This window comes from Aedes albopictus, chromosome 1, assembly GCF_035046485.1.
Source record: "Aedes albopictus strain Foshan chromosome 1, AalbF5, whole genome shotgun sequence".
Lineage (NCBI taxonomy): Eukaryota > Metazoa > Arthropoda > Insecta > Diptera > Culicidae > Aedes > Aedes albopictus.
This window is the reverse complement of record NC_085136.1, coordinates 302,730,113-302,748,054: the sequence shown is the minus strand read 5'-3', so window position 1 is coordinate 302,748,054 and position 17,942 is coordinate 302,730,113. Positions and strand designations below refer to the sequence as shown.

Below are 17,942 nucleotides of genomic sequence, written 5' to 3'. Positions count from 1 at the left end.
TTTTGCATAGTTTTTTTTTATTGGAATCTGTACGTCACATCTATATAAAAACTTAAAAATTGTTTGCTTTTGCTTTTTTATTTTAAAATCGATAAAAAATAAAAATTTTAGAATAATAGTTAGAAACACTTGAAAATAATAAAAAATCGAAGGGCAAGGTTTTTGGAAAATTGAAATTTAATCAAAGTCTTTTAAATATCCTCAAACACCTGTGAAGACACCATTTCAATCAAACAAACCGTTTTCGAGTTATAATTTTTGAAGAAGAAGATTAGGTATTTTTCATGTATCCTCTACAAAAGTTAGGTGTGGAAAAATGGTGATGTGTTGCAGAGAAATCCACGAAATCCAGTGCATGAACGAAATCTCATTCTAATTGAAAAATATCGGGTTCAAAATTACAGTTTTTTCGTGTTTTAGGCTGGAAATGCTCTTTTGAAGCCACATTAAAACTGTCTTCTACAAATTTGCTCAAAATTGACAGATTTTCAACTTTGCCAAAGATTGCATAACATTATTTTTGAAAATAAAGTAAATACAAGTTTTGTTCCTAATTGCTTTCACAATACGGGCCGCCCTAACTTTCATGTAGATTTAAATGAAGGCCTTGCCATTAGGAACAACTTCGTAGAAGACATTTTTTGTCTAAAAATCATTAGAAGATGCATCTTTTCTCGTAAATCAGAGCCTTGGACCACGGCACAGTGGTCCACGAAATGGTTCAAATATTGTCAAAACAGTTTATACGCTTGATCGCTTTTGTTTCAAATTTCTTAACAAAGTTAAAAAAAAAAACACTTTTAGAGCTTGCGAAAATGCACATTTTTGTGCGCGGAAAATGTTGCTACGTCATTCCATTCAAAAGATGTTGATAATGTTTTGGAGGTTTTGGCTTCCTCAATCCTACGGAATCCAAAAGATTAAATTGGCATTGCCCAACGTTTCGGCCTAATTTATTTCAAAGGTAAAACTATCTATCGTTTTTTAATATGTTCTATGACTAGTGGCACAGTTTCTTTTGGAACTTCTTGTAGCATTTCTACACATATAGATTTTAGGCGAATTATTACGCTAATTTTGGAAGGGACGTAGACACTGCTTGTGCACATTCATGAACTCACTTGGTACTATCGTCGAAACCTCCAAAACATAGAATTCCCTGTCGAAAATCTTCAGCAAGCGATTCATTAGTGACCCGATTTTGTCTGCCCCTTTTCAGAGCACATTTTTTGCTCTCCTCAAAAGCCTGAACAGTTTTTCAAACTTTTTATACTTCTAAGTTCTGCATAAGAGCTGTAGTTTGATGATAAACATAAATTTATTGGTTAAAGTTTGACCGTAAGATGACGAGAGCAAAAAGTTTGTCGCAAAATGGGGCTGACAAAATCGGGTCCTATCGGGTCGTTATCGGGTATTGATAATTTCATAGAAAAATAGGCACATTTTTACTATTTTTTCTTGAGATACAAAATAACACATTCTAATTTTTTTGCCTGTAACTATTGAACTAAAAGAGATAACGACCGTCTCCGCGCACGAAACGAAGCGTTTTGAAATTCTCTACAAGTGTTTCTTGGACGGCATTGATGAGCAAATGATCCCGAAACAGTTACTACCGCAGGGTGTCGACTACCTGGAAAAACCTGGAAAGTCAGGGAAAGTCAGGGAATTTATTTTTGGACCTGGAAAATCAGGGAAAGTCAGGGAATTTTGTTGATGGTCAGGGAAATTTTTTTACGATAATCATAAAACGATGTTTTTGAGTTATACATATTCCTACAGTTATGGAATTTGAACAAAAAAAAACTAGCTAAATAGTTTCTTTAAACTATTACATCCATGATTCTGATTTACCATCAACTCAATGTATGAACTTCATCCTGATTTTTGTAGTATTCAGTATAATGCTGTTCTGAATTTTATCACGAAGACTTATTTCATGTAAAAATAACAAGTCCGGTTTAAATACAGCAAATAAGCTAGAAATTAAAAGTACATCACGCTGTACTCAATGTAATGTTTGGTGGGTTTTCGGCCGATTCATTGGTGATATCGTTTTGAAATGTCTCATTCCTGTATCTTGATGGGTTTCTAATAGATTTATTAGCGAGTCTTAAGATGCCCAGAAATTTGTTGTACAGACCAATGATGATTTTTATTATTTTGTAGAGAAATTTTTGTTGAATCTTTAATAAGAATCTCGGAAAAATGATGATTGCGCAGTTCTTCACCTGATTCGTTCTAGATCTACGCTCTCAGTAGAGCTTGGTCTGCTTCTTCAACTTAGTGTTCTTTAAGCACTACTTAAGGTAATCAAAGCCTAATGCACTAGAGAACTGGATACCCAAGTTACTTCACAGCTTTTTAATGCATTTTTACCTCATGGTGATATCTAAACCCTACAAAAGTCATGGTGTATTGGTATATTAATGATTTAGTTTCTTGATAGTTTTATGCGAAGTCTATAAGGAATATTTTATAAGACTTCTGAAAGATTTTTGCCGGGATTTTTCATGAATTAGCTAAAATTATTTAGCAATCTTTCTTTGCCGAGTCCTTACCAGACTTTTGCATGTCTTTCACAAACTTTCGAATCCAAACGCCATCTCTAGTGGTCTTTTGGCATAGTCCTTACAGAATTCAAATTATTTGTTTTCGCAGATTACTCGTAACATGATTTGGTAACATCAAGAAACACCATTCTGTCGACTTTTTTTTTCTAAGATTTTTAAAAGTTTTTTGAAGTGTTCTCGAATAGACCACAATGGAAAATTTATGTGAATTTACAATTTCGATGAACTTTTGAAGTGTTTTTTGGGACGTCAAAATATATGTGTTGAGAACTCAACACTTGAAAAAAAAAACAAAATCTTGCCGTTCTGCAAGAAATCCTTCAAAGATCTAAATCTACAGTAAAGAAACCATCAAGAATTTAGATGAGAATATGGAAAGAATCAAGTAACGAGTTTACCAAAGATCCCAATAAAATTGCAAATTTATTGAGACTTAAGAAGATAAAAGCACAATAAATCAGAAAAGACATTCTCTCTTATACTGGTTGATCCATTCCATAAAGACATTTGAAAAGTTTCAGCTATTTCAAGATGATAACTATGTAACGAAGACAGGATTATCAATGTTCTAAAAGTCCTTCAAGTGAAATTCATGTTGTAATTCCTAGTTTTAGAAGAATCTCGAAACATAACCTGATAGACATCCTATAATCTTATTCTAGGATTCAACAGATTTTCTATCAATGCTTAGAGGCATCAGAAAGTTTAGCAAGAAAATCCGTACGGCTTTTCGGAAGCGCTTGATGGAGCTTTCAAACATATTTTTGGGACATAATTTCTACAAAATAAGTGTGGTGAATTTTCGAGAAAAAAATCTAAATGAGTTCAAAGCGAGTTTGTCAACATTGTGGCAGACCTCTTAGAGAATTTTCCATGAAAAGTTACATAATTCATGAACGTCTTTTCGACAAATTAGGAATGTCTATAAACTGCATTCAAATATTGCCAAAACATTTACTGTACTTATTTACATCAGTATCAGAAATAATATTGCAAAATTTTTGGATGAATCTCTTGCTGAAGGATTTTTGAAGAGTACTCGGTGGATTTTATTTTTGAGATTTTTTTCATTATGAAATTTAAATATATGTAGAAGAATTCTGAAGAAATACTGCAAATATGCCTTAAATTTATTGAAAAAATAAATCTGGTTCAATTTACTTGTTTTTTTTTTCTTTCTATTTTACCACTACTAGAAAAACCAGGAAAATTCAGAGAATTTTATTTTATCTAATGAGCAGACACCTTTAAGCTTTGATTTACATGACCTGGAATTTTCAGTGAAAGTGACTGGAAAGTCAGGGAAAGTCAGGGAATTTGATTTTCAAAATTGAGTCGACACCCAGAAAACCGGGTTTTCTTGCACCACCCTATGCCCACTCAGAAAAAAAAATCTCTAGATCGGTCAACTTAGAAGCTACATGAAAACTGTTTTCTGCAAATTTGCATATATGTACAATTTTGCCGAAGAATGTATATAACTATTCTTGCAAATAAAAAAATTGCTTTCCAACTTCTTCGAGAATATGGGGCACCCTTATTTTCATGTACATGTAAAAGAGGGCTTCATTAACAGGAACAACTTTGCAGAAAACCATTTTCGTCTAAAACATCATTTGAAGGTGCTAAATGCATCTGGCTTCGAAAACTGGGCCCTGGACCACTGAGGAATGTAGCAACGATTGTGTTATTGACAAGCACACATGCTCGAGGCATAACACGCGAGTTCGTCGTTTCATTTTTACAGAACCTATCAAACACCGATTACCTTTACAGAAATTCCTTTTACTTTGAAAAATTTTGCGTAATCTGCAATATTGATCCGTTGAGGATGTATTATGCTGGAAGTTGATCTGAGCTTTCCTGCAACGGTTAGACTAAACTGGACAAGTTTTTTTTATTATACCAAACTAGACAAGTTTTTTCTAAATCATTATACAGAAAAGAACTGGAGCGTTAAAAGCAATTCGGTGTCGATTGGAGAACGCTAAAGGCGAAAGTACGCAGAGTATACTGTATAAAACGCATAATGCAAAACCATCTAGGTAATAATTAAAGCCTAAAAGCAACATATTCATAATATCACGCTTGCTAGGCCTCGATTCAGTGACTTAAGAAGGGTGGCCGATTATATCAGAGAAACAGAACATCAGCTGTACTATTTCCCCGATTAGAGAAGGTGGGTAGAGTGCTGTGGTTGGCGCATCGGTACTACTTAGTCTCTGTTAAGGATTAGATTTTATTAGAGGGGGTCCATTAATTCCTAGAATCGTAATCCGCTTACTCTACATGACATCCAACTGTCGAAATTTCTCTAAATTCCCATCGAATCCGTGCATGACTTGACAAAACTTATCAGCGCCAAATAATGATGCCATTTATATTGCTGCGACTGTTGTACCCCATAAATCACAACTCGGCACGCAATCGTCTAAATCTAAACGCTCATGTTAATAACACCAATTTGGGACATTCACTTCCCAGTCAAACGACCACTTTTATCAGATGATGCCTGCCAGCCTGCAAGAAAGGCAGCCGGTGCCGGTGCGCGCGCATTCATTAGAATCCTGTGCACGCGTGTCTTTCCCAAGAATTTTAGCTTCTGGATGAATTTGAAATCGGCGGGCCAGTAGTTGCTAGTTTGTACTGATTGTTCGGCAGTACTCCGGCTCGGATGATTTGAATAATTTTGTACATGCAAATATACTGGCAATCAAACGGTTATTTTCAACTTCTAAGATTCATACAGCTGACGTACGGAAAAGTATGGTTTAGTTTAGACAACGCCAGTAGAGAAGTGAGTGTACGAAAATTGTAGGCATTTATTGCGAAAAAAAAAACTTCATTCCGATTGCAGCGTAACGAACCGGAAGCGACAACACCATGGTTATGGGAATATGCCAACTCTATTCAACTCAAGTTCAGCATTTCCGAAACTCAATCTCATCAGCTTGATTAATCTGCACTTGCACTTTCAACGACGATGAGGTGCACCTCATGATGTTTCACCGCTCTTGCACCGGCCCTACTATAGGTCAACTGTCATTCATTAGGCGCAGGTACACTCCATCAGCGCAAACGTAGACCGTTCGTCGTCCGTGTTGTGCGGACGGTTTTAACGTTCACGAGGTGAAAACAGTTTACGCTCCTTCACAGCATCCGCGTTATTGATCATGTCATGCTTTTCCTGATGTACACTAGGTGGCACCGGTGGCCGGTGGAAAGTTGCTAGGCAGTAGGTAAGCTGCCTACTGAAGAAAATGACATCTCCACGGTTGCATTCCACACGGCACAGCACTGATCGAAACGTGACGCATAGTTATCCACGGTTGAGGGTAAAAAGTGCATTTACATCGTCTTTTGTTCGCATAGCAGCAGTATACTGTAGGAAGCTTGTGCGAAATCCAATCAATTTTGAAGATGGTTCAATATGTTTGTATTTATCTAATTGAATAAAAGCACTTTTCAAATACCATAACTTAGTCAACGAATTTCAAGAATTTTTTTTTTAATCCTCCCTAAAAATCTCACTCTAGGGAACCCAAATCTAGAAGCCAGGCAGACAAACCCACGGAAAATCTTTTCATTTCCCATTGAAAACTAGCAACTGCCGGTTTTTTTGCTTACATTTATGGGTTTCTGGTGTTTTTATTATCAGCCAAGTGTTTCCTAGGATTTTTAGCAACATATGGAGGCGCATGGTTGGTGATATCAACGCTATCCATATTAGAGGTCATTGAAATATGACGATCACCATTTAGGGGGGTTTGTAAAGTGTGACACTCCATGTATTGAGTATATGAAAAAGCGTGACAGACGCGGCAATCGATTAATCGCCAACACATCAATTCGCGGCGATTGAACCATCAATATCATCAAAAATGATGGAAGTTTTTTTGTGTATTTTATTTAGGTATGCTAATTTTTCACACAAAGACGTAATTTTTGAATGTCGTCATTAAGTGGCATCCTATGCCATGGCAGTTGGTCTTTTTGCACCATTTCCGTTTTACATACTTTCTTTTATAATCGATTCAAATCGATGGAAATACATTAATTACGTAAATATTTCTGCTGCAGTATCAATTGCTTCAGTAAATATTGATTAGTTGCTGTTACCCCTTGGAATGCCTAAAAAATAAGGCTATTAATCGTTGAAAACAATGAAAGTTTGAGAATGTCATCTTACCCCACATTACCCAAATTCTTCGATTCATTTCCCCATAAAAAAATGACGTATAGAATCCTGCCCTTAAATCTTCCTAAAATAATTCTTGAATTTTCGTACTTTAGCAAATTCCCCAGGGATTCCTTAATAAAATTTATAACTTAATGCCCTTCTGGGGGCTACCTTCTTTCTCAGATTTTTCCATTACGAAATACAGCATTTCTCCCAAACTGACAATTTATATGATTTATCTCGAATTTTGCATAAGCATTTTTCAGCGTTACTTTTGAGAAGAGCCTAAGCAAAATATCACTGAATATTAATATATATATATATGTATCGCAGAATCGGTTTTGTTATTTTAGACAATTCATACACAGAAAAAAAGTTGTGAAAATTAAGTCATTCGTAAATTAAACACTAACTCAAATTTGATTCAGAAAATTTAAAATTTCAATAATTTGCCGTCAGACGATGCTGTTGTTAACGACGACGGGCACACTCTGATGTCGCCAGGCAATCAGTAAGCGATTTCGTCTGCCTGGTTGTGAGGATGGCTGTCTCTATTTGTACTTGCTGAGGTGACAATGGCCGATTCGGCTTATTCGTGAATAGTAGAAAAAGTTCATCTTCGATTGCCCTATTTCCAGTAGTAAGCCAGCCGAAAAGGGTAGAGCGTTGACCATGGGCGTAAATAGTGAGCGGCCAAGCGGGCATGGCCCCCTCCACAATAATCCATTTCGGAAAAAAAATCACGCAATTCAGGCGAAAAATATCTTTATAGGGGAACCAACATATTTTGGACACAGCAACGCATCAATATTTTTTGGACAATTAAGGCAAAAACAAATGGAAGTGTCCAAAATACATTGGCGTAACGCTGTGTCCAAAATACGTTTTTCCCCTAGTATAAAAAAACAACTTCGACAAGGGTTCCCAAATGAAACTATTTATTTTTTCTAAATTTCATATTGACTCTCAGGCGGTAGCACTGAGTAGCCAAAAGTAGCCTCAGAAGACGGTGTCTACAAAACACGTTACACCGCGTAGACAAAAACAATAATATAAAAGCAGTATTCGAAATTGACGTTTCCTTTACTCCTTCCGTTACAAACCCCCCTAACGAGAGCGCGAAAAAACACTGTTTTCGCTATAACTTTTTCGATTTTCAATATTTTTCCACCAAATGTTGACACAAGAAGCGCATATCCTTCTTATTTGGGAATTTTCTAGAGATTGTTGGAATGGTCACCTGGTTCCGGAGTTATTCCAGAATCAAAATGGGTCATTGAAATTAGCCATATTCTGTTAGGCTTTCCTCTAGAAATTTCTATGGAGATTTCGTCAAGCAACTCCGGCTGCGATTCTTCCAGCAATTTATTCTAGCACTCCTCCAGATATTCTGACTATGATACCTTGTGGTGATTCGTCCAGGGATTTCTTCAAGGATTTGCCCAGGACTTCATCTTGAGATTTCATCCAGATGTTCTTCCAGAAATTCCTTTTGGGATTTCTCCAGAAACTCCTGTTGGCTTTTCTCCATTAATTCTAGCTGGGATTTCTCAAGCAATTTCTATTTGAACTTTCGGTAGTTTGGAGAATACTTTAATGGATTTCTCCTGGCATACTTACTTACTGCAATCATTTCGTGGAATTTTCCTGAGATTCCTCCAGAAATGCCTCCTGCGATTCCATCAGAGACTCTTCCAGAATACCTCTTCCTAGGAGAACTGTAGATATTCCTCCTGTGGGTATTTATTCAAGGAATTTCATTTATGATTCCTCCGGAATGTTTGATGGGGTTTCTCTAATAATACCTGTAGGGATTCTTCCAGCTATTCATTTGTTCATATGTTCATATGTTCGTAGCCATCGCTAGAACCAGAAACGAATTAGAAAAAAGTCGTTTCCCTCCCTTCTAATTTCCACTCACAGCACAGTGTATATAACGCCTACAAGTTATGCAACCAAAGCGTGCTGTGCCGCTTGACCTTATTACCCTATTCACCACACGATCTATCACTTTACGAACACTATAAATAACCCCCTATCCATGGATCGCATCACTGACCCAACGGTGATTCCCAGATCTCCCATCCTTTCTGTCTAACAAATACCCCAGTCCGTGCTGGTTGTGGGGATGCAGAGGTGATCTCGGTCTTTAGTAGCAACAACCAGTACACTCTAACATTCCTTTCCCTTCCCAACTGACTATAAGGATGTGGCCAGCGCCGTTATTGATCATAAATGTATGAGCTGCTAGAATTGCACTTTGAGAATAAGTGGAGTGTCCCAGCCCTTATTCATTTGGATCTCAGTGCAATTGGTACCAGCTCAGATCAATCACGGAGTAGCAACCATTGACATGTATAGTCAGATTTGATCGTTGATCGTTGATCGAATACCTGTAGGGATTCTTCCAGCTATTCCTGCTAGGATTTTCCTAGAAATATCTTCTTTGGAATATCTAGGAATTCCTCCAGAAATTTGTTCAAGAGCTCTTGGTGGGACCATTAACCTTTCAGGACGCGCGCGCCATAAAGCAGCTGAGACTGCACCGCGCACGCGCTGTATACGATCAGCGAGGTTTTTTGGTAGTGTTGTATTTTTTACAACGGCGCGCGTCCTGAAGTTTTTCCAGGAACATCATCGGAGATTTTATCCAGAAATTCCAGCTGAGATCCGTCAAGCAACTGCAAATGTGGTTCTACTAGCAATTCCTCCTAGGACTCCTCCATAAATTCTTACTGTAATACCTTCACTGCCGTGCTACGCATAATCGTCCCATGTTATATGGGATTCCCATATAACATGGGGCGATCGGGCGTAGAACGGCAGTTCAGGAGTTCTTCAAGGGGTATCTCCAGAGATTTCTGTTGAGATTTTTGCTGGGATTATTCATGACAATATGTCGGACATTCTTATAGAAGTTCCTCCGATGAATTGTCTGGGAATTCCTTCAGAGATTTTATCCAGGAGTTCCTCTAGTTATTTCTCATGAGATTCCTCCAGGAGCTCCTCGTGGCCTTCCTCCAGAAATTCCGGCTGTGATTCCTCAAACAATTCCTCGTGCGATTTTTGAAGCTTTTCTTGCTAGGACTTCATTTAAAATTCTAACTGTGAAACTTCAAAAATTTTGATAGGGATTCCTCTATATCTTTCTCTTGGCTTTTTTTTCTGGGATCCTACCAGGCAACCCTCCTGGAATTCTTGCCGTAATTTCTTCGGTTGTTCTTCCAGGGATTTCTCTAAGGAATCATACATGAAATACCTGCAGAAACTCCACTTCCCGAGTAGGTGAAAAAATCTGATGGATAGCATATTCAGTTATTATTGATTGAAATACTGAAGAGCAAAAACTGATATTGGTTTGATTGATATAATAGGTAAAAGAACAGAAATAATAGCAAAATCTAATATGGTGAACTACTCAATAACAGCTCGTTAAGATATTACAAGATCAAAACAATAGCAGACAAGATTAGGATTCACAGGCGGCGTTACCATTCAACTGTGGCTCGCTATTGTAAATAACATGGGATCAAGAGCATGCGGTTTTTCGCTTCCACAGCTCAGAAAGGGGCACATGACATTTCACTAACATTGAGCCATCTCTATGGGTGTATGTGTTTCATTTCGTGCAGAAGAGCTAAACTTGTTCTTATGTTGAAATTTTCAGCTATTTCGACAAGAACAAAAACTGATATCATATCATTTTAAGCTATTCGAGCGATATTCATTAGATTTTTGAATAACACATCAAAATCACATCAAGCTATGACAGCAGAAAATGTTCGATTTGAGATATGATTTAGATATTCTCGTCTACCCGGGTTGACCTTCCTCCAAAGATTCCTCAACCAACTTTTCCTGCGATTCTTCCAACAATTCCTCTCTCAGAAATTTTAAACTATGGTACCTTCAGGAGTTCTTCTAGTGATTCCTGTTGGATTTTACAAGTTTGCCTGGGTTTTTAATTAGTGCGCAGACAAAGACCCACTGCGAACTTTTGCCCCGTGCAAACTTTTGCCCCGCATTACTCTACAGGAGTTATTCATGAATTTGTCCAGGTATATTTCGGGAACTCCTTCAGGAAGTTTCATTGAGAAGTCACTGTGAAATTTCTCAAGGAAGGGAATATCTCATTCCTTCAGGAGTTTCTTCGAAAATTCATCCAGAAGTTTTTTGGCAATTCCTCTAGGAGTTTCTCCTGAAGTTCCCCCAGAAGTTCTTCGAAAACTCTTCCAGTTTCTTCGGGAATTTCATCACGGGTCTTTTCGGAAATTCTTCCAAGAGTTCCTTCGGGAATTCTCCCGGTAGCTCTATCGGGAATTCCTTCAGAAGATCCTTCGGATATTCCTTCAGGAAATCCTTCGGGATACCTCCAGGAACTCTTCGGGAATTTCTTTAAGAATTCCACTACATGAGTTTCTTCAAGAATTCCTCCAGAAGTTAGCTCGGGAATTAATATAGGAGTTCCTGCAGGTATTAGTCCAGGAGTTCCATTGAGAAGGTCTCCAGAAGGTGCTTTTAGAGATTCTCCCGGAGTTCCTTTCCAGATTTATAAAGGGATACTTCATGATTTCTTCCAGTAGTTCTTCGGGAATTCCTCTAGGAGTCTATGAGGAGTCTATAGGAATTCCTTCAGAAGTTTTTTTTTTTCAATAATTCCTCCAAAAGTGCCTTCAGGCATTCCTCTAGAAGTTCCATAGGGAATTGTTCGAGATTCTTCCTAGTTTTCCTTCCGGTCCATTCGGGATTCCTCCAGAAATTCTTTTCAGCCCCTTCAAAGATCGTCCTTAGCCCACATCGCTCGAAAAACCCTGAGCGCTTCAGGGATCTCCTGGGGTCCAACATGGTCCATGTTTCGTGTTCATAGAGGAAACCCGTTGAGATCATCAAAGCATTTCTTAATGATTTGCCTTATAATGGAGATCAGACCCATTGTCGACCGACCGTCGATGAAGCTGGCTGTATAATTTCCCACAAATTTAATCATTTTGGATGATAGATGACGAAAGATGAACTGGGATAGCACTCTGTAGGTGACATTCAAAATGGTGATCGCGCAATTGGTCGTCTTTATTATGAATGGGGAAGATCTTTCAATCCTTCGGTAGCACCGAAATCTCATTTGCTTGTAAAACGAATCCAAATCAATTTAAACGACAATCTTTGTTGTTGTATGCAAGGTTTGCTCTTGTTCTGTCATACAATCCTAAAAACTTCATTGTCAATAATAAGACTACCAAGAAATGAAGGAATGAGTAAAATCACGAGTCAACTCATGCATGATTCTTTCGGCGGTGAGTTTGGCGAGTCAAGAATCGCGCGTGAATCAACTCAACCATGAGATTTGAGAATTTGAGTTTTTATCAACACTGATCCTGACTATCAACCGGCAGGTCTGCTGTTTCTGCTTCTGTTTGTATCGTTCCACGTTCTGCAGTGTCCCATGGTGCAGCATTACAGCCTGTAGGTACTGTATTCTTCTCCTCTAAAATCGATCTTCATTCCTCGTCGAAAAGTCGTTCTGTTCGGTGCACTCGGCTGTTGAGTTTAATCAATGAACCTGATGGATATATCTTCATCATTCAGAGTCATTATTATGATTTGTGTTCTATAGAAAATATAGCATTTTTTCCTTAGTCTGTAGACCCCCTCTCCCTCCAGCTACGTCAATGGTTTTAATGTTCTCCATCTCTCAATGAATCCAACAATAAATTGAATCAACGAAACTAAGTTTAATGACAGCAGTGACGCAAAGAAATTCGCTAAATTTAGAACACATTACCCGTTTGACGTCAATATCGGTCACTAAGTGAAACATTATATCCTGTTTATGGTGCACCTTCGGAAAAGTCAAGTTATCTCCGTATGTGCACATTGGTGTCTTCAGCGATTAGTCATTTCACTTGGTATGAGCTCAGTAGTGACTAAACTTCTGGCCCATTAAGACAAACTGATCGGTTCCAAAGGTGAATCGATTCCACTGAATCGCTTAATTTGCCATTCAATACACCCGCACGTGATAATGCATCCCCTTTCGTTCGATTCTCCATAGTCCATCCAGCCTTAGTCTCGTATACGTCTAGTCTGGAGTGGAGTGGTCACGCCATCCCCAGCGGCCGACTCGGGGCGCGATGCAGCAGTGTACTGAATAGTAATGGCTTCATTTTGGCCAAATTGAATGGATCACAGGAGAAATCCGCTCGGCACCGGCTTTCGGGGAACATGTGTTTCTGGTCGGACTAGGGTGGATCAACTGGGTTGCAGTGTATTGGCACAAATGGGTTGAAAAAAAAAGACAAACCGAAAACGAAAAAAATGTGAAGAAAATCCATATAGTTCTGGTGGGATTTGAACCAACGACATTCCGATTCACTTAAAAGAACGCGTTAGTCGTCTACGCCAGAGAACAGGTAACGTTTCTGAATGTAAGGAGTCAACTCACCTTTATGAACTTGGCCGTGAAAAAATGGAAACTACACACCGCTAGGTCTGATTTTTTTTAACATGAATTATAAAACAAATACAATTGCACAGCAATTTAGCACAAAATTTAGGATAATTTGGAAACACATACAGTAGGGACCCGATTTTGTCAGCCCCATTTTGCGACAAACTTTTTGCTCTCGTTATCAATTCATTTATGTTTATCATGAAGCTACAGAAAATAGAGAGATAAAAAGTCTAAAAAGTTGTTTAGGTTTTCGAGGAGACCAAAAAATGTGTTCCGAAAAGGGGCTGACAAAATCGGGTCACTTATGTAATTGAAGGACGAAAAGAGAGTGTAGAAAGTATGAAACGAGCTCACCAATCAAATAAAAACCCTGTATGAAAGACAATCGCTTCAAATTGTTAGGTCTGTTTCTTGTGATTTGAAACAACTACAAAGTGTTCATGATCCACCCTAATTTGGATATTCCAGACGGGATCGGATGCCCTGGCCATTCCTTTCACAATTTTCGGACTTACAGACGTCATTGCGGTTGTTGGTGGACTTACTCCGAATGATAGATTGATCAGAGAAAGATCTCCACAGCAACAATCCACTTGTTGCCAAGCGGGAGTTGTTGGGAAACGTGAGCGCAGTTTGAAGCTACCTAATTGTTATGCCGAATGACGTTTTGTCCCATCATGAATAAGTGATGAAATTGGCCATTAGCCCTGCTCAACTCAACTGCAACATATGTACGTTTTTGCTACAGCAGTAAGGAAGGTGTAATGCGTTGAACTTGACCCGTGAGTAGCTGTGCGAAACTGGCTCAGCTGGAGTCGTAATTAGAGCAAGAAGCTGAAATGTGTTAATCACAAGGTTAAGTGACAAAAAGTAGCCTGTGAGGCCATTATGGGAAGTACACAGCCGGCGTAATCAAGCGTTTGATGGTTGTCGCAAAGCATTAACTTGTACTTAGTGTAATGACGAAAGCTTTTTGGTATCGTTTGTTTTGAGCAGAAGTAAACTGCAAACAAATTTACGAAGATGTTCTGTTGTACATATAGTGGACTATGAAAAATATGAACATCTCTCAGTATTATAAATTAGAAAAATGATTTGCCTATTATTCTTACATTGAATACATTTTTAACCGTTATGTGTCCGACATATTTTTTGCTTTTTTCTACACCATGCTTTTCAAATGGGCGCTGGGTACCCGGGCCGACACAATCCATATAAGGGTTAACCTATTCAGGTTTGTAACGAATAAGGTGTTTGTAACGGAAATGATGTATTTTAGTATTTTGTACAAGCAGGAAGGAATAAGGAAGTAGTATGGAACGAGCTCACCAATCTTTCAGAAGAATTCCCATTTTCACATATGTATTCTTCCTTCTCCAATTGCAGCTTTCGTCCTGGGAATGTTCGGCGCTTTCGGCATCACGGCCGGTGCCCATCGCCTGTGGTCCCACAAGGCTTACAAGGCCAAGTGGCCGCTCCGGTTGATACTGATGATCTCGCAGACGCTAGCCTTCCAGAACAGTATCTACGAGTGGGTGCGGGATCACCGGGTGCATCACAAGTTCACCGATACGGATGCCGATCCGCACAACGCCAAGCGAGGGTTCTTCTTCTCGCACATCGGCTGGCTGATGATGAAGAAGCACCCGGACGTGCGGGAGAAGGGCAAGACGGTCGATATGGCTGATTTGGAGACGGACCCGATCGTGATGTTCCAGAAGAAGTGAGTAGCTGTGGGATGGGTGGTTGGGCTTGTGCTTGACGAAGGACTACGTATTACTCGTGGTGGGGCGTTAGATTCAAATTTTCAAAATAGAGAATGTCACGAAAATATGAAAGATTTTGAACGATTTTATTTCCCACCATTTGTGACGAATTTCCAAGATTGCAGTTCAAATCAAAAAACTTTTACCATTGGTAAATCCTACCCAAAGATATTACCATTTCTAAAGAAATTCTCAGATAAATACTGTATAATTCCTGAAGAACTCTGCAATCGGAAGGAATTGCTGGAGGAATTTCCATAGGCATATCTGGAGGACTTCCCGAAGGAATTACTGGAGGAGTACTGGTAGAGTTCCAGGGAGAATTAACGAATGGAATTCCTGGAGGAATTCCCGGAGGCATACCAGGGGGGAGTCCCGGAAGAATTCCTGGAGGAATTTTCGAAAAAAAAAACTGCAGGACTAATTTCCGGAAAAACTCTAGGTGTAATTGCTGGAGAAGTTCCCAAAAGCATTCCTGGTGTAATTGCTGGAGGAATTCCCCGAAAAAATCCTGGAGGACTTCCCAGAAGAATTCCCAAAGTAATTTCATCAGAAATTCCCACAGGAATTCCACGGGAAATTACCAGAGGAATTCCTGGAGGAATTCTCAGAGGAATTTCCGAAGGAATTCTGAGAGGGATTTCCGGAGGAATTCCCAGAGAAATTCCCGGAGGAATTCCCAGAGGAATTTTTGGGAGAATTCTCAGAAGAATTCCTAAGAAAATTCTCAGAGGAATTCCCAGAGGAATTCTTGGAGGAAATTCCACAGAAATTTCTGGACAATCTCTTGGAGGAAATTTTCAGATGATTTTTCGTAGAAGTTCCTGGAGGAATTCCCGGAGGAATTGGGGAAATTCCCTGAGAAATTTCTGTGGGAATTCATGAAGGAATTCTCAGAGCAATTTTTGGAGAAGTTCTCAAAGAAATTTCCCAAGAAATTACCAGAGGAGTTCCTGGAGCAACTTTCAGAAGAATTCCTGGGAGAATTGCAGAAATCTTTCCAACATTGAAATATTATAGAAAGCACTGTTGAGTTTGCACGTTTTCTCATGTCTTGCAAAAACTCTTGTATTCAAACGATAAAACGCGTGCTCTCTAACGCAGACATCAGTATAATATTATCTACATTTTTTTAAACAAATTTTACGTTCTTCAATATTATAGTACATTTAAGAGTAATTCGCCAATTGTTAAACATCTAAGACTGCGGTTCGTAAAGTTTTCATTGAATTTATCTTCCCTAAGCCCCAGTTTTATGTATTGCAAGTTAGTCTTCCTGGTTAGTTAAATAGGTTAGGCAAGATTTTATTCAGCAGGTCCTTCGAAGATTCCTCAAAAATATTTAAGGAGCAAGGAGTAAATATTTATGAATTATCTTAAGGATTTGTCCAAACATTCTTTCAGAATTTTTTTCAAAAAATTCTTCATAAATTCCTCAAACAGCCATTACAAAACTTCCTCTAGGAATTCTTCAAAAAAACAGTCCATACACTAACACAAGGATTTCTTCGGAAATTTATTCAGAAAGCTTTCCTGAATTATTCAAGCTTTCTTCAGGTATTTCTCCAGGTGTTCCTCAAATAAAACTTCCACTGATTTTTATAAAAAAAAAATGAATTATCTTACGGATTTCTCCAGAAACTCCTTTAAGGATTCCACAATCTCTTCCAGGAAGTTTTCCTAGACTATCCTTAATTTCTTCAAAGTGTTTTTTTTTTCAGGAATCCCTTCTGGAAATCTTTTAGGAACTCTGCTTGAATTGCTTCAAAGATTTCTTTATAAATTTCTGAAAGGCTTGATTCAGAAGTTTCGCAACGATTTTTTCAGAAATTATTCGAAGAGAGTTTCCAAGAATTTTTCTAGACATTCTTTCATAAATTACCTCACGAATTTCTCCATCAATTCCTCCAGGAACTTTTCTAAGGAATTCTTCATCTTCCAGAAATTTCATCTAGACTATCACATTTTTTTTCAAGAATTATTTGGAACTCTTTAAGGAATCACTCCATGAAATTATTTTTTCTGAGATTCTTTCAAGAGTTTCTCGAGAAAATCTGCCCGACATTCATTCAAAAATTCCTTCTCCAATTTGAATGATTTATATATAAATATTGATTGAAATAGAAAAATTGTTTCCAGATAACTTGTTGAGCTCGTTTCCTGAAACTGTTATTCAATCTATATGTATGTAAACAATATCTTTTAAATTCGTGTATTAATGAAGACCGCACCTGAAATGAGCCCTAAGAAATATCTTGAAACGCCCCTGAGTCCTCTGACAGCCTTCTCAAACCCGATGAGGTTCCTGAAACGTTTCGGAAAATGCCCTGAGCCTTTTTGGAGCACACTTGGAACCCCCTAAAATGCATTTAAAACCCCATGTAACTTCTTGAAATGCTCCCAAGTAGTTCTGGAATACCCTGGGACATCTGAAATGCCTCTGAAAACCCCCTGGCGCGCCCATGCGCTCACTTACAAACTCCTGGGGCTCTCAGAAACCCTCTGAAAACCCCATGAAATGCCTCTGAGGAGATCTTTGAAACCCCTTGAAACTCACCTGAGCTCCCTGAAATCTCCTGTGGTTCTTGAAACGTTTGTGAAAGCTTCATGAAACCTCCTGAATTGCCTATTAAGCTGAAGCTCCACGAAAGGCGTATAAGCTGTTTTGGAATACCCTGGTATTCCATGAACGCTCCTAAAAACTCTCTGATATGCCTTCGAATTTGCCTGGGACTCACTGGAACGTCTCTGAAATCCCTTATGAAGCCCCTTGAATCCTCATTGAAAGTCCTTGAAACCCTCTGAAATATCTTTGAAAACCCCTGACACTTCTTGAAACATTCCTGAAATCTTCTGACATATCCTGAGGCTCTTGGAAACCCCTGAAACTTCCTGGTACCACCGGGAATGTCCTTTAAACCTCCGGGAATGCCCCTGAAGCTCCCTGAAACGCCCTCAAAAAGCCCCTATAA

General features: G+C 38.6%; 1 protein-coding gene across 1 annotated transcript in view; it reads left to right on the top strand.

Moving 5' to 3' along the window:
* Nucleotides 1–17,942, top strand: part of LOC115267364 (acyl-CoA Delta-9 desaturase-like) — a 76,606-nt gene that overhangs the window by 48,388 nt on the left and 10,276 nt on the right. The window contains exon 4 of the mRNA XM_062847054.1: nucleotides 14,591–14,927. Within this exon, the coding sequence (XP_062703038.1) occupies nucleotides 14,591–14,927 (337 nt within the window). The remainder of the gene's footprint in view (nucleotides 1–14,590; nucleotides 14,928–17,942) is intronic.